The sequence below is a fragment of the Delphinapterus leucas genome, chromosome 7, assembly GCF_059928025.1.
Source record: "Delphinapterus leucas isolate spDelLeu-1000000601 "Yukka" chromosome 7, BTC_Dleu_Yukka2, whole genome shotgun sequence".
In the NCBI taxonomy this organism is placed as follows: domain Eukaryota; kingdom Metazoa; phylum Chordata; class Mammalia; order Artiodactyla; family Monodontidae; genus Delphinapterus; species Delphinapterus leucas.
In genome coordinates this window covers 54852358-54870285 of record NC_143135.1, presented here as the reverse complement: position 1 = coordinate 54870285, position 17928 = coordinate 54852358, and the positions used below count along the sequence as shown (strand labels likewise).

At 37.0% G+C, this 17928-nt stretch overlaps 1 protein-coding gene across 2 annotated transcripts in view; it reads left to right on the top strand.

The window, feature by feature from the left end:
• RSF1 (remodeling and spacing factor 1) overlaps positions 1–16946 on the top strand; it is a 169909-nt gene extending 152963 nt beyond the window's left edge. The window contains exons 12-16 of one of the 2 annotated variants that reach the window (XM_022593906.3): positions 2936–3003; positions 4432–4639; positions 6309–6529; positions 8814–9002; positions 11668–16946. In XM_022593906.3, coding sequence (XP_022449614.1) covers positions 2936–3003; positions 4432–4639; positions 6309–6529; positions 8814–9002; positions 11668–11687 — 706 coding nt within the window. In that variant the 3' untranslated portion in view covers positions 11688–16946. Of the gene's footprint in view, positions 1–2935; positions 3004–4431; positions 4640–6308; positions 6530–8813; positions 9003–11011 lie in introns of both variants that reach the window. The other variant, XM_022593903.3, reaches the window with a different exon arrangement.
• The last annotated feature ends 982 nt before the right edge of the window (positions 16947–17928 follow it).

Here is a 17928-nt window from a genome sequence, read left to right as displayed (position 1 = left end):
TTCAGACATTAACATTTCTGAAGGCAAGGATAAAAAGCCATTTTTGTTAGGAAATCAGTTCCTTAAGAAAAATTAAGTTTCCATGTATTTTGAAGACTAGAACTAGACAGCATGATTTGTGTTTGTTTATTTGAGAGGGATGCTGACTGGGGATGGGATGGGCACATATTTGTAATGATAGCAGGACAAAATGTCAGTTTTCCTGTCTCAAAACTTGAAAAAATAAGCAAAGGTTAAAGGGGAAATACACTTTGGGGACTTCCCTGGTGGTCCAGTGGTTTAGACTCAGCACTTCCACTGCAGGGAGCATTGGTTTGATCCCTGGTTGGGGAACTAAGATCCCGCATGCCACGGCGTGGCCCAAAAAAAGGGGGGGGTGAGGAATATACTTTGGATAGCAATAACTGCAACATATGACAAAGATGTTAAAATCTTTAATGCATAAAAAGCTCTTACAGATCTGTAAGGAAAGATGAATATACTGGCTAATAAAATGGAGAAAGGACACAAACCAGTACTTGCGAATGAAAAAGTAAAAATGACCAGTAAACATGAAAATAATATTGGCTTTACTGGGTATTCAAATTAAAATTAAGGAACAAAATAATTTTGTTTTTCCGTATTAGCAAAAAAATCTTAACGGTAAAATTCACTTCACGGTTGTATTTTAAATTGCTACAACCCTTGAAGAACAATTTGTATGCCTTTAAGCCAACAATTTTATTTGTAGCAAGAATACCAGGAACAAACCTATAATCCAACAAAATCTCATAGTGGAACCAAGGGGCATCTCACCAAACAAAAGAAAAGATAGAGTTATGAAAAGATACTGAGGAATGGTAGAGTTTAGGTGAAATTTAAATGAAGAGTAAGGCTCAAAGCAAAGCAGGACTGTGAAAGGGTCAGTATCATATGTGTACGGCATGGTAGACAAAGGGTCCTATTTACTTGAAAACAATGAAGATAGAGTGTGGAGTGTTGTGTCCAACCCCTTATCCAAACTCTGAATCTGGAATGTAAATCAAGGCTGCTTATTTGTGTTAAAACTGACTTAGATCCTCTAGGCAGGGGTGGGTGTTTCATTCTTACTGCTATAATTTCCTTTGTCCAAGGATTCTGATGGTCTCTGAATTTAGAAAACAGAGTGTCTCAGTAAGAAAGTAGTAGTGGCTCAAAGAAATAGATTGTTATGGCACTTTACAGCTGCATCTTGTCCTTCGGAGAAATCCTGTTTTCCATTAACTTTATATCTGGCTGTATCTGAATCTGTTATTCTAGCCTGATGAATAGATACACAGATTTTTACTTTCTCAGAATTTATCTTAAGGAAAAGCTAAGCTCTATCTATAAGGATGTTTTTCATAGCATTGTTTATAATCATGAAAAAATTGGAAGTAAACTGTTGCATATAAAAATATGTAGAAGAAGAGTTCTTAACCTGAAACTTGTGAATCCTCTGAAATTATATGTAAAATGTTATGTTTGTGTAGTTATATTTTCCTAGAGAGGAAATCTATAGCTGTAATGAGTTTCTCAACTCAAAAGGCAAAATATTTGGCTGTTAGTCATTTTTTTTTTTTAAGGATTTTTGATTTTATTCTTTTTTTCTTTTTGGCTGCGTTGGGTCTTCATTGCAGTGTGCGGGCTTCTCATTGTGGTGGTTTCTCTTGTTGCGGAGCACGGGCTCTAGGCTCGCGGGCTTCAGTAGTTGTGGCGCATGGGCTCAGTAGTTGTGGCTCGCGGGCTCCAGAGCACAGGCTCAGTAGTTGTGGCACACGGGCTTAATTGCTTTGCAGCACGTGGGATCTTCCTGGACCAGGGATCAAACCCGTGTCCCCTGCGTTGGCAGGCGGATTCTTAACCACTGCGCCACCAGGGAAGTCCTGGCTATTGGTCTTAACTCTGTTGTTAATCACTGTGTAACTTTAATCCAATGCTGTCCAATTTACCGTGGTTATGGAAATGTTCTGTTACTTTGCTGTCCAGTATGGCAATCAGTAGTCATATGTCACTGTTGAGCACTTGAAATATGGCTAGTGAGGAACAGCATTTTTTAGTTTAATTATTTTAAATATAAATAGCCACATGTGGCTAGTAATTACCATATTTACATGATCTTCAAGTCACTTTTTCTTTTGGTCACCTCAGTTCCAAAGTGAAAGGAGTTTTGTATGTGAATAAATCTTAGGAATCATCTAGTCTTGGTTTTTTGCTTTAAGTTGGAGGAAATAGCCCTTGTGAGATAAAGTATGTTTACCTAGTTTTAAAATTCTGACCATCTGTATATGAATTTCAGTAATAATAATAATAATATAATCTTTAATAACAACAGTAGTATACTTCTCACACTTAGTATTATTTCTGGAACACGAATTTTGTTCAGTTTACCTTGTCATATGATTTGTATAATCGGGTTGGCCTGTGGGCCAATCCAGCTCACTGCCAGTTTGTGTATAGCACGTGACCTAGGAGTGGTTTTTACATTTATAAATGGTTGAAAAAAGAACCAGAAGGATAAAATTATTTGAAAATTACATGAAATTCAAATCACAGTGTCTATAAATAAAGTTATATTGGAACACAGCTACTTTCCATTCACTTACATTGTCTGTGGCTGATTTTGCACTACAATGGCAGAGTTGAGTAGTTACGACAGAGATCGTACAGTCTACAAAGCCCATTACAAAAATATTTGTTGCTGCCTGGTATAGGTGATCTTTGAAAATGAAGAACAACTTAGAATTAGATACTGATTTACAAAACTCTGTTTTACCAAAGAAATTGAGGTTAACAGGACTGAGGTGGTCTAATCCAAGTCCCACAGCCCCAGAGTAGCAGAGAGCAGTTTCACATTCAGCCCTTTTTTACTTCAGAGGCAATTTTCCTAACCCATATGCCAGGACAGGCTGTAATGTGATTGTTGTATGTATTTTAGATTTGATGAGTTTGACGAAGCAATTGATGAAGCTATAGAAGATGATATTAAAGAGGCTGATGGAGGAGGTATGTGTTTATCATTCTCTCTTTTTCATCTAACTCGGCCAATATGTTAACTAAAATGCCCTGATTAGAAGCAGTGAGCAAGCATATTTTCTTATTCTCCTCAGTATGTATCACGATCACTACTGATGTTAACTGTCTGAGACTGAAAATAATCTCTGGACACGGTGTCAATGTATAGACTCAGAGCTTCTAATTATGTTAAAAGTAGTATTATTTTGTAATCTGATATGAAACATAAATGTTCCTCCCTAGGTTAAATGTTCTTCCCTAGATTAAAAAATTTTCTTCTGCTTCCAAACAGAAAACTTTGCAGTTGTCTTTCCATTTTTAGATCACTGCTGCTACAAAGTCACAAAAATTGTGGATAATCAGAATCTAAATGATTGCTTTAAATTAAAAATCAATTTATTAATTTCATAGTCTTCAGTGGGTGACATTAAAATAGAAGAATTTGAAGATAATTTAATTAAAGAGCTATGTAGGAAATCACCAGTGCTCCAGTGTTATTATGAAAGCTCTAGAAAGGATTAATAATAAGTAGGCTGTTTGTAGTAAAACTGAAGAAGTCACTAGCTTTTCCAGACATGTGTGCCTTATGTATATCTTTGCTGCTAAATTCTCACTTTCTCTGCCCTGCAAACACAGTTTAAAAAAAAAATTTAAAAATGGATTGGCCTCTTTCTAAAGCCACATCCAAAAGACAGCTTTCAAGAAGAGATTCTTTTTTTTTTTTTAATTTATTTTTTACTTTTTGCTGTGTTGGGTCTTCATTTCTGTGCGAGGGCTTTCTCTAGTTGTGGCAAGGGGGGCCACTCTTCATTGCGGTGCGCGGGCCTCTCACTATTGCGGCCTCTCTTGTTGCGGAGCACAGGCTCCAGACGCACAGGCTCAGTAGTTGTGGCTCACGGACCTAGTTGCTCTGTGGCATGTGGGATCTTCCCAGACCAGGGCTCGAACTCGTGTCCCCTGCATTAGCAGACAGATTCTCAACCACTGCACCACCAGGTAAGCCCCAAGAAGAGATTCTTGAGTGACTGCTGATAGGTATGAGGTTTCTTTTTGGGGTGATAAAAATGCTCTGGAATTAGTGGTGATGGTTGCACAACTTCGTGACTATACTAAAAACCGATGAATTATACACTTTAAAAGGGTGAATATTATGGTACATGAATCATACCAAAATTTTTGAAGAAGCACGTTCTCTACATAGTAAACTTCTATTTAGTAGGATAAACAAAAGAGAGCTCTGTCAGCTAAAGTTGTGAGAAAATTGCATATCTGTAGGAAGAAAATAAAGAAATCGAATGAAAATCTGCTAAGGACAATCTGTAGATATTAAAGGGAAGCTTTTAATAAACATATACTTGTCTCTCTCTCTCCCTCCCTCTCTTCCCCTCACCTGCCCTACACCCTTCCCCCTGGACTCAGGAGTTGGCCGAGGAAAAGATATCTCCACTATCACTGGCCACCGTGGAAAAGATATCTCTACTATTTTGGATGAAGAAAGAAAAGAAAATAAACGACCCCAGAGGGCAGCTGCTGCTCGCCGGAAGAAACGCCGGCGACTAAATGATCTGGACAGTGACAGCAACCTGGATGAAGAAGAGAGTGAGGATGAATTCAAGATCAGTGATGGGTGCGTGGTCTGTCAGTAGATCCCATTCTCTGCGTCCAGGCTTGAACAGGCCTACCAGATAAGCTCGGCCCTGCTCTGATGGAGCTTTTGTTCTTCATGCACATAGACAATCTGTTTTCAGGATACTTGAAACAAATTCAGCGATGCTGATTTTGGTTCTTTCTAGATTAAAACGAAGTTTTATGGGTTGTTTGTTTTTTGGGGGTGGCCCACACGATGCAGCACGTGGGATCTTAGTTCCCCAACTAGGGATCGAACCTGTGCCCCCTGCATTGGGTGTGCCGAGTCTTAACCACTGGACCAGGGAAGGGAAGTCCCTATGCTTGTTGGTTTAATATTCAACATTGTATTTAAATTTCATGAACAGCAGTTAGCATTCATTTGTGGTGTACCTCTGTGCCACCTTCTGCCACCATGACCATGAGAGGTTCCCAGTCAAATGTGAGAAGTGGACAGGTATGAGTATTTAGAAACTATTCTCTGGTGACCCATAGGGGTTTGGGTTGGGGCAAGTAATTCAGTATGGAAGATCAGGAAAGGCTTCCCTGCAGAACAGGTATGGAAAGAATACCACAGAGTTTCTCCTCTCATTGTTTAGTGGAGGAAACAAACATATAAACCACAAAAAAGTCATTCTGCATGATTGCTACTAAAACATAAATCAGGGTACAGAGAAGGGCCAGATCAATCCAGGGAGGTCAAGGAAAGCCTCAGAGTAGAAATAAAGCTTTATCTGAAATGTGAAGAATGAATTGGGCAGATTGATGAATTTGAGATTAGAAGCAGTGAAGGAAAGAAAGTATTCTAAGCAGAGAAATCCTGTCCAGGGCAGCCAGGCATAAAACGTCATAGAATATTTAGGAAACTGCTGGTGTGTCAGGATAAGAAGAATTGAGGAAGCAGCAGAAAGTGCCCTGCTGGAAATGTGGCCAAGACATAAAAAGGAACCAGATGATGGAGTATTTTGTTTGTCATGCATAAGAATTTGGACTCTTTCCTGAAGATGATGAAAACCCCCTGAATGGTTTTAAATACCAGACTAATATGAGGTTTATGTTTTAGAAAGATTCATCCTGGCATTCGTTCGGAGGATTTACTGAGGGGAAATGAGTGTAGAGATTAAAGAGACTTTGGGGAATTGCTGTAGTAGTTTAGATGGGATATGAGAGCCTGAACTGAGAAGAGGTATCAGGTTTGAGATATTATCTTTATGAGATAGACTCGGGAGGAATTAGTCATTGATTAGATGTGAGAAATGAAAAGGGAGAAAGAAATTAGGATAAATACCATGTTTCTGCTTTGAATTACTGGATGGGTGACAGTACCAAATACCAGGCTAGGGAACAGAAGAGAGGAGTAGGTTAGGAAATAATGAGGTCACTTTTGGGCATGTTGAATTTGAGGTATGTGGAGGACTTCCCAAGAGGCCAAAGCAATTTACGTACAAAAATCAGCATCCATTCATGTTCATAACTCCTTCAAAAAAAAGGAGAGGGGGCAAAACATCTCTTCATTTTATAAACAGGGAAACTGATACAGTTAACTGGATATTTTACATTAAACGTTACTTAATAATTCACTGGACTTGTTAGAATTTGAACTCAGAACTCAAAAACGGGTTCACGGTTTTAAGTGTACCATCATAATTCATTTGGTTTCTCTTGGACAGATCTCAAGATGAGTTTGTAGTATCTGATGAGAACCCAGATGAAAGTGAAGAAGACCCACCATCTAATGATGACAGCGACACTGATTTCTGTAGCCGAAGACTAAGGCGACATCCCTCCCGGCCAATGAGGCAAAGCAGGCGTTTGCGGAGAAAGACTCCAAAGAAAAAGTACTCCGATGATGATGAAGAGGAGGAATCTGAGGAGAATAGTAGAGACTCTGGTAAAAATAATTTGTATCCACATCTCACCAAGTCAGTAAATTCTTATGACTTCTGGAATTAAGATTTCTTAAAATAAAATTCCATTCAATTGTAATATAAGCTTTCTGATGAAACTTTGAGTTCTATTCTTATGATTCACCAGTAATTAAATCTTTCACATAAAGCACATCTGAGAAGATAGATACAGATGGATATGTTAACTTCATGCCAGACTCATTTAGGATTGTGTTGAATCCTTTTGGTGCCAAGTGTTTCCATGCCTAGACTTTACCTTCATAGTGTTTCTTGGGAATCATTCTTAATAATCTGAGAACATTTTTCTCAGATGTCCAGCTATTAGAGAAAGATCACCAATTATCTCTAACATTTAGATCATGATCAGTGATTATGATTGTTTTTATAAATTATCAGTGGTTGATGTTATTATAGCTTATGCTTATCTCTATTAACTAAATAAATAGTGAGAGGCACAGCAGGTAAAAGAACAGATAGGAGTGCTTTATGGGATTGGCAGATAGGTAGCTGTCGTCTTACTGAGGAAGTGCCACAGACAGGAGACAGGGTTATATCCCCGACTTGGGCCAGGCTTGTGGAGTTCTACATAACTACAGTACAATATCAGAATCAGGAATTTTATTGATAAAATACTATTATCTAATCAACAGTATACATTCAAATTTTATCAGGTGTCCCAATGTTGTCCTTTATATAAACATCTTTTCCTGGTCAAGTATATAGTTCAGGATTACATATTGCATTTATTCATGTCTCTTTAGTCTCCTTTAATCTGTAATATTCCTCAAACTCTGTTGACTGTAGCATTTTTGAAAAATACACACTAGTTATTTTGTAAAACATACCTCATTTGGGTTTTTGTATCCTTGTGATTAGATTCTAGTTATACATTTTTGACAAGAATATCACAGAGTTAATGTATGTCCTCCAGGTCTCTCTATTATTTTCCCTTTGTAATTAATAAATAATTCATAGGAAGATATTCTGAGACTGTAAATATCCTGTTCCTTATCAGATGTTTCACCCACTAGCTTTAGCATTTATTCATGAGTTTTCTAACTCCTTCCTTCCTTTTATATTTAATACTTGGTGTTCTGTAAGGAAGAGCTTTCTCTTCTCCCCGATATATTTATTTCTTTGTATCAGTGTGGACTTACAGATTCTTATTTCAGTCGGTGGATATGGTATGTTACCATCACTATTTTGATACACTTTGCCCTAGATTTGGCCAGTGGGGACCCCTTTAAACTACTGGCTAGCTGTTTTGAAATATTTGAAATCCATTAGAAAACAAAGCTAGGTATGATGATTCAGTGGAATTTGTTAGCATTCCTGAAAAACTTCTCTGACACAATGCCATAGTGTGACTTTGGTTTATTGATCAGAGGTGACATGACAAGAATAGTGCTATTTAGCAGTGCTTTGAAAGTTAAAGTAGTCCCATGAGCTGTATTTAGCAGATTTTAATTCCGCATGGAAAAAAGGCAAAAATATAACTCCAGTTCTGTACTTATTTGAAACAGGCTCATCAGTTTTTTGTGGTTAGATAGTTTAACCTCTGCAGTACATTGTGAAGCTATGACTGTAGCCATACAGCTACATATATATAGAAATAGCAGATTATCATGAGGCAAAATAGTAACTATCCACCAAGAAGAGCAGTTGTGGCAGCCATGCAGCTCACTGGGTAGCTCTAGGTTGTATGAGATAAGGATTATGTAAAAAGGGGTTTTTTTTGTTTGTTTTTTTTTTTTTTTGGCCGCACCGCAGGATATCAGTTCCGCCACCAGGGATTGAACCCAGGCCCTTGGCAGTGAGAGTGCGGAGTCCTAACCACTGAACCGCCAGGGAATTCCCTGTAAAACATTTTTTAATCTTGAGGATTGACTGCTAATAGGATACATTTGTGAGGTTTGGCATTAAAGCCCCCCCAGATGTACTCATATTATTAAGAAGAAAATGAGAGACATGAAAGTTACTGTTCATTTAAAAGTTATGACTGAACTCTGCCTAATAGCTTTATATTTTTATAACCTAAGCTAACTACTTTTCTATTTAGTGGAATTAAAATTTGTACTTGATGGGACTTCCCTGCTGGTCCAGTGGTTAAGACTCTGCACTTCCAATGCAGGAGTCCCGGGTTCAATCCCTGGGCAGGGAATTAAGATCCCACGTGCTGCATGGCACGGCCAGAAATAAATTTTTTTTTAAAAAATGTGCTTGATTTCTTTTTCCTTTCTCTCTCTCTTTTTTTTTTTTTTTTAACAGAAAGTGATTTTAGTGATGGTTTTAGTGATGATTTTGTAGAAACTCGTCGAAGGCGGTCAAGGAGGAACCAGAAAAGACAAATTAACTACAAAGAAGATTCAGAAAGTGATGGTTCCCAGAAGAGTTTACGACGTGGTAAAGAAATCAGACGAGTTCACAAGCGTAGGCTTTCCAGCTCAGAGAGTGAAGGTAAGGAATAGCTCTCCAGTTTACAGAAGTTTGGACAAGGCAGCAGTACAAATTATAAAGTGAACTCAGGATGATGATTCTGTACCATTTCTTAGAAATTTAATATAACCCGTAATATCTGTGAGACAAAACCCATTATTTTATGCCTGGTCAACTTATAGTTTAAATAACTGATACTTGATAAGATACTAACTTTTAAGGTCTTCATTGTAATAATTAAATTCTTCATTGAAACTAGAAGAGTATCAGAAAATTATGATCTGAACAAGATTTCTTCTGCTCCCTTATTATTTATGGCCCTCATTTTGAAATAACCTTCTATGTCCTGAATACCTGAACAGTTCCAAACCAAGGGTGCCTACTGTCTGTCTCCACCATAACAGTGAGCTTTAGTTGGTAAACTTTTATTTCTTAATAGCTTTAGCTGTGTCCCATACCAGAAGTACAGGAAAAGATCTAAAATATGAACTTGTGATATCCGTTTAGTCTTTGTAGTTATTCCAGAGTTCTTCCCAAGTTCATTTTAAATGAGTCTAACCCTTACCTTCCCCCATTTCTTTTTTATATATTTATTTCTCCATTGTTTATGGTCTGTTTTGAAGATTATTTGCTTTCATAGATCCTTGTCATTTAAGTTTGAGCCCAAGCCAGGAGAGCATGGGAAAAAAATGTTTGGATATGGGAGATTAAAGGAGGGAAGTAAACATCTGGGTGAATGTATATTTATCTTCATGTGTCATTAAAGACAGATATAAATTCATTAATTCAACTATTAAAAATAAATACTTACTGAACTAGTCACTGTCCTCGGCACTGGGAATAGAAGAGTGAAAAGAATAACCAAAAACGTATAACTCTGTCATGTAACTCTTACTTTAGTTGGGGGAAGAGAGACAATAAACATGATAAATGAGCAGAATATATGATATATTAGGTGGAGATAAATGCTACGGAGAAAAGTAAAGGAGAAAAGGAGCGTAGGTGAAATTTCAGATAGGGTACCAAAGGAATGCCTCACTCAGAAGACAACATTTGAGTAAAGACCTGAAAAAAATGTTGATACCCACATGTGATTAGTGGATACCATATTAGATGGTACAGTAAACCATTGTATAGACTTTGGAATTTATTCTGTGTGAGATGAGAAATAATTGGAGGATTTTGAGCAGAGGAGTGATACGATCTGACTTACATTTTAATTTGCTATGGTATCTGTATTATGAGTACATTGAAGGGGACAGGGAGGAAATCTAGGCATCTAGTTGGGAAGTAGACCCATAGGATTTACTACTGGGTTAGATGGGAGAAAGAAAGGAATCACGGATGACTGAGCGATTGGAAGAATAGAGTTGCCAATAACTAAGATGGTGGAGACCAGAATGGTGCAGGTTTGAGGAAGAAGTTTAGGAGCTTGGTTCTGCCTGTTTAGAAATCCAGGCATAGATGTTGAGCAGGCAGTTTGATACATGAGTCTGGAACCTATGGATTGGTTGCCTAAAACAAATGTGAGAGTCATTGGCATATGGATGGTATGTAAAGCGATGAGACCAGGTGAGTCAAGTATAAACAAGAGAAGACGTTTAAGGACCACCAAGGACATTGAATAACATGGAATAAGAGTTAGCGCAGTATTTCAGATGTCCTGAATTGGGTGCTTAGTTTCTTTCCTTATCAGTATGTTTACATGACTCCCTAATTTGAGGGCTAGTGGGAAGGAGTTGCTTAGTTTGTGACCAGCCTATCTTCATTTAATTTAAGGATTCTGCTCTTTCCTAAAATCACGGGCAAAGTATACTGTGAATCACATTGGGCATTGTTGTGGGACTGAGAGGAGAGAGAAATAAGGCCAGTTATTGAAGGGAAATAGTTATGTACAAGCAAGTCTGAAAGCAGGACATGGGATGAATATGGGGAGGAAAAGGAGAATTACTTAAATCTGTTAAAGGAGAATTACTTAGCTCTGTTAATGGTTAACTGTGCCAATGGCTTAAATGTGCTGTTTATTCTAGAGAGCTATATATCCAAGAATTCTGAAGATGATGAGCTAGCTAAAGAATCAAAGCGGTCAGTTCGAAAGCGGGGTCGAAGCACAGATGAGTATTCAGAAGCAGATGAGGAGGAAGAGGAAGGTAAACCATCCCGAAAACGGCTACACCGGATCGAGACAGACGAAGAGGAGAGTTGTGACAATGCTCATGGAGATGCAGATCAGCCTGCCCATGACAGCCAGCCCAGGGTTCTGCCCTCAGAACAAGAGAGCACCAAAAAGCCCTATCGGATAGACAGTGATGAGGAAGAGGACTTTGAAAATGTAGGCAAGGTGGGGAGCCCTTTGGACTATAGCTTAGTGGACTTACCTTCCACCAATGGACAGAGTCCTGGCAAAGCCATTGAGAACTTGATTGGCAAGCCAACTGAGAAGCCTCAGACCCCCAAGGACAACAGCACAACCAGTGCAAGCCTGGCCCCCAATGGGACAAGTGGTGGGCAGGAGGCAGGGGCACCAGAAGAGGAGGAAGATGAGCTTTTGAGAGTGACTGACCTTGTTGATTATGTCTGTAACAGTGAACAGTTATAAGACTTTTTTCCATTTTTGTGCTAATTTATTCCACGGTAGCTCTCACACCAGCGGGCCAGTTATTAAAAGCTGTTTTATTTTTCCTAGAAAACTCCACTACAGAATGACTTTTTAGAAGAAAAATTTCAACAGACCTTGAAGTCTTTCTGTGAAGTGACCAGTTTTGAACTTTGAAGATAAATAATTGCTGTAAATTCCTTTTGATTTTCTTTTTCCAAGTTCATGGTCCTTGGTAATTTCAGTCGTGGGAAAAAAATCTTATTGTAACAACAAAGATTTGTATATTTTTGACTTTATATTTCCTGAGCTCTCCTGACTTTGTGAAAAGGGTGGATAAGAATGCATTCCGAATCTGTGAGGGCCCAAAAACAGAATTAGGGGTGGGAGAAAGCACTTGTGCTTTAGCTTTTTCATATTAAATATATATTATATTTAAACATTCATGGCATAGATGATGATTAACAAACTGCTTAAAAGTTCACGTCTGTATTATTGCAGTTTGAGAATTGTAGATAACATCATACATAAGTCATTTAGTAACAGCATTCATGAAATCAGCTTGTTTACTATTGGAGATAACCACACTTAATAAAGAGACTGAAAAAGTACCATCGTAAAAAACTCTAACCTAAGTTTCTCTTATAGCGGAGTTTGTTGTTTAAAAAAAAAAACCATCTGAAAAGCATTTGTACAGTAAAATGTATAATGAAGCTTTGACAACCAGATTGTGCTAGTAAAAAATTTTTTAAACCAGCTTTATGCAGTGGTGATGAGGTGGCCTTTAATATGCTGTCATGGAGAATTATTAGTGAGGTGAGTGTGGTCTTTCATAAGGACCGAGGGGGCTGTAAACTTTGCAGATAGTGTAACTCTTGTCTTCTAGCCACTTAATATTTAAATATCTGAAATATCATTTTAAAGCAAGTACATCTATACATAACATACACGAACAGATGGATGCTAAGCTGACCGCAGTGTTTTAGCACATTTGTAGAAGGGGAAAGGATTTTCAGGTGAATTTTAACTGGTCTATTCTTGCCCTTAGTATCTACTTCAAATTGAAGTCTACAAACAAAGCAGTTCCTTTGGGAGGTTTTTAGTTTGAGTTTTAGTGTGTGTGTGTGTGTGTGTGTGTGTGTGTGTGTGTGTGTGTGTGTGTGTGTTGGAATTTCCTATCTGCCTGGATATATTAGCAGGGTTTGAATGTAGTTTTGGCCTTTGGCCATTAGACTTCTATTAAAATTCATTAATAGTCACACGACCAATATAGAATTAATTGAAAACCGCCAATGTACTTAATAGGTATGACATCCTTTTCAAACATCTCAACACTTTAAAGAAAGATAAAGCCCTTTGTTTCAAGAAAAAGGGGTTTGTAACTAACTAAATATCTAACATGTAATTGACACTAAAATATGAACTTGTCTTAGTTTCTGTTACAGCTGTAAAATTTCAGGCAGAGCCATAAATAACATTGTACAAAGTGTAGCACTTGTGATTAAACCTTGCCTGTCATATTCTGAAACCTTCAGCCATTACTTCTGTGAATACTTTTGCCCTGGGATTGGGTTTTCTGTTCCTGTGCTGTGTCTGTTGCCGGCAATGGACACACCATATCTGCTGCTGGCCCAAGGAACTTCATTAATTTTTCTTTCCAAATTAAGCATTATATGTGCTAGTCAGTGTGTAGTAAAGCACTTCTCTTTTTTATTATTAAAAAGCTGGCATTAGACTTGCATTATAAATACCTCTCTAGAAACTTTATACTCCTTTTCCTCTCTCCACAGGTGTTGCCCTTAAATCTTATCTTTTGGCCTTGAAAGTTTATAGCTGTTGTTTTTCACTTGTTGGTTCTTGTTTTTTTTTGTTTTGTTTCACTTTAGTTCTGTAGTACCTACCCATTGATATTTTTGCTTTGATTCTAGCAGTGTATATGTATCTGTATAAAAAATAAAAGAATGAAAGCAGCCTAAAAATAGGATGCACCAATAGCATGTGGTTCCAAGCAAGTTGTGATTTTTATTTTGAGACAGTGTTCCACCAGAAGGGAGGGAAGGGCTTACATTCACAGACAGTAAGTAGGGCTATGTAAGGAGCCACATTCACTTACCAAGCCTGCTTTCTGGCTAGGTTTGTTTCATTTATTTGAAAGTCAGTTAAGAATGTTGGCCTTTTTAACTATCTAAAACAGGCAGGCAATAGAAGGATTCCTATTAATGCAAGGTAAGTGGTTAGAATGAGCAGGTGGCCTATCCTGCCCCCAGTCTCCCGCTACCATTTTAGTCCCACTGGGTAAAGCCACTAAGGTGCAGAAACTCCCATGTACCCTCTCTCTACCTCTGGACACACCAGCTTCTGCTTCAGCCTATTAGTTTTCTTCAGTTAAGCAAATGACAAGAAGAAGTATTAAATGGGTAGATTATTTATTTTACAGGATGCCTAATGTGAAATAAGGAGCTCTTTTTACTCTTCTGCTATAGAGAGCAAAAGGTAATTTTTATCTTAGTAAGGACTGAGTATTCTATTTAGCAAATGTCCCACTGACATTGATACCATTTTTGCTGCCTGTTATTTACCAAACTTGAATTCAGTGTTTGTGAACTTGATAGTGTTTCCCTTTGCATTCCCTTCACATTCTGATTAAACCAGTTAACTATGCTTCATCTACAAAGAGTGCAATCTAAGCACCTGATAGTTACAAATTGCTATCATGCAGGTAGGTTAGTTATGGCTGATTAAACGTTGAACAGTTCAAAAACAATTCTGCTGCTTGGTGTTTAGATTCAGTCCCTCAAAGAGTCTGTGGTTGCTGAAATACTAACTCTGAACATGCTTTGAAGAAGTTAAAAAAGAACAAAATGTAGGAAAAAGTGAATTTTCTATTTCCAAAGACATAATTCAGTCATTAGGAACGGGACAGAGTATAGGAAAGCAGCAGTTCATCTAGAGTTTAGAACATTTTGGATCCTTGTAATTAGAGTACTAACCATGGATTTTAGGCTCCCAATAGCTGCCATGTAATAGAGTCCTTTAATACTTTAAGCCCCCTTTTTGGAAATACAAATTGGACTCCCAGTATCAAACTCCACAGTCTATAGCAAATATATTAAGGGGAGATGTAGTTTAGTACTCAGAATATTTAGTTTGCAGTTTCTGTAAAGGTTTGAAAACTAGACAAATTTTCACAAAGCAGAAACTTTGAATTAAAATATGTGAAAAGAACTGAGACTGAAAATAACATGTTTTGGTTTTGTAGACTTGTGCTGATGAAATAGTGTTTCGTGTAAACATTTTCTGTTGTTGGCACATTACTAGAGAATGACGGCAGCAACATTCTCAAGAATATACGTGATTTATTGAGGTCAGGTTTCCTTGGCACATCTTTTTCCAGTTGGTCAAGGTTGCAGATTCCGAGAATTAAAAGGAGTTTCATTTAGAATAAATTCATGTCTACTGATAATTTTTTTTAAATGATCTACCAAAGAATCAAGGACTTCAAATGCTAAAGAAGTTGTTGAAAAAAAGATTTTTAAATAAATTAACAGGACATTACAAACTCCAGTTTTTACTTTTTGGTTGATAGAACCCATCCCATAATATGCATTTGGGCAAAGAACATATATTAAGAAAAATGTAGGTGTTTACTGTTATTTAGAGTTTAAAAGTTGGGGAAATGTTAGCTATTTTTAAGTGGGACTGATGGAATTTCCTCTGTCACAAGGAATGCCTTTTTAGCTTATGTTTGTGAATTGAAAGGAACCTAATGAATTTACAAGTTTAATATTCAGAAAAAGTTGTGAACTGCCCTTCACCAACACAGTGGAACAAACAGGTCCCTGATTCATGGCATTGCCTCACAGTGATAGGACAAGTATTCAAAGACCCAGATCTTTTTTTAAATGGAATAAACATATATATGTATGTGTGTATATATATATATAAATTAATATGTATATACATATCTTAGATGTTAGAAGAAATAAAAATGAACCCTTTGAAATTATTTGACACTATAAAAAATAAGACATAATTGTAACTGATGTGAAATTATGAACATCATTTAATTACACAAAGCCTAGAGAAAAATAGTGAAGTTCCTCTTCTTGGTTTAACATCCTGGTTCTCCCAAGAAGCAAGAATGCCAAGACTGCATACCTTCTGTATCTACCTAGTCCTCTGCTTAATATCTGTTATTAAACTTTCTTAGAATAAATTCCATTCCTATTTTATCCACCATTCCCAGTTTGTACCTGTAAACCTACCTTGGAAGTGGCAAGCTAACTGCTGATTTACTTCATTGTTTTTATACCAATCCTGAAAGACAAGACCCTTTGCTATCAATGTATTTAAACTGAGTTATTTTGTTATGTGTATGCTTAATAATTTGTTTTCAAAATATTTCACTCTTAAATTATCATTAACATTTTGAGTGCCAAGAATTGCTAAGTAACTATGTAACATATATTGAAGATTGTCATTCTCCAGCAAGCAAGCAGTCATTAATAAGCAAAAATGTAGTGCTCTTGGTATATAGCTACTCTAGATGGTACACTCGACACTTTTTAAAAATTCATATAAACCCTCTCAGAAATTGATTAGGATATGATTCCATTAGTGAATTTTTTCATTTTTGTCATGTAAGCTCAATTTTTTTTCATTTTATGTTTATACCATTTTGCTCTGGGAAATGCTGCAAACCCAATTCTGACACATTGTAGTGATTTCAGTTAAAGATTTTTATTTTAATAACTAAGATGTCTATCCTATGCATAAGTTATATGAGAGGGCATAACAAATTATTGGACAAGTAGAAATTTATTAATTAAGCTCCTTAGACATTTTGAATGAGAAAAAACATTTTTAAAGGAACTACATTTGTGTTTTTTGCCAAACCGGTACAAGCTAGAAAATGCACTAGGGACTGAGTGACCTGCCTTGTTCATTTTGCCACTGGATGATGTAAGTTAAGAATGGAATTGTTAACCCTAACTATATATTTTCTTGACTTTCATCAGTTTCTAAAGAAATCTAATTCAAGTGTTTGGGATTTTGTTTGACATGTATTTATTGAGTTCTGTTCTTAGACCAGGAGCTAGCTGCATGTCGTGCTTATGAATGGCCCAGAACACAATCATTGGGAAACTTAATGGCTCAAGACCTTCTGAATCATTTAACTTATTTTGTATGTTGCAAAAAAAAAAAAAAAGTTTATTTTGCTTGAGAGTCACATTTTTTTATAAATGTACAGCTTTTAAGGGAGGGGAGGTGGAAAAATACCCTAAAATAGGATGTAGATTTTTACAATTGTGTTTATGCTAGAACATCTACAGGTGCATTATGTAATTAAACCTAAAATTGTTTAAAAATTTGTGCCATGGTCTTTTTCATTATCCTGCCCTTTAGCAGAGTTGGTGCACATCAGTACTGCTATATGGACAAGCCTTGAAATTAGGCTAATAACCCTGTCTCCAAAGCTTTAAGATCATTGCATGAAAATTACACACACACACATACGCACATATACATACATGTAGACATATACACAGATCTAGTTTATATTAGTGTAAATTTTCAATTTAAGAACAGCTATAATGGCCCAAATTTGGCAGTTAGCGGCATATTCTTTAAGTGCGTGATTTTCGTGATGCCTAACTAGGGTATTCTCAATGTTGGTCTGATGTTTTGTTCTCGTATCACAGTAGTCTTGATAATGGTATCTGGATTATAGCTTGCCCAAACATGCCAGGAGGTTTTGTATACACCTTGAAAGGATGTGTCCTGTGCTGGGATTGGGGGGGGGGGTTGGGAGTGGAACAGAGCTTGGTTTCTTTTCAATCTGTAAAAGAAGGAGAAACTAGAATTGTTTGATTTGGTTCTTGTAGACTCAATTCAGTAGACTTAATTCCACAGGAATATTTGTCTGCTGGAGGCATGGCAGGAAGGGATATCAGGTTCAAATTCCAATTCCCTTCTTACTTGATAAAAAGTATTTTGAAATCTTGTAAATCTGCTGATTCTAGCAGCCTTATATGGCACATTTTACCATAAGTTATATTGACACCTTTGTTTAAGTGCCATTACTTTTTGCCATCTGATAATTTACCATTCTAATTTCTCACCTTTGTAGCGCAAGTGTATTCTTGTAAAGAATTAAATCCATAAACTTCTACCTAAGTTACCTGTATCTATTGTCAGTTAATGTAGGATGTCAGTTTCTTTGCTCTCCTCATCCATTCGGAAATGAAGCCTGGGAATCATTTATTTCCAGGCAAAGAATACAAATTCCAGATAAGAATTTGTAGATGGCTTATGTTAGATTTTCATTTTAAAGTAGTAGCTAGGATCCAG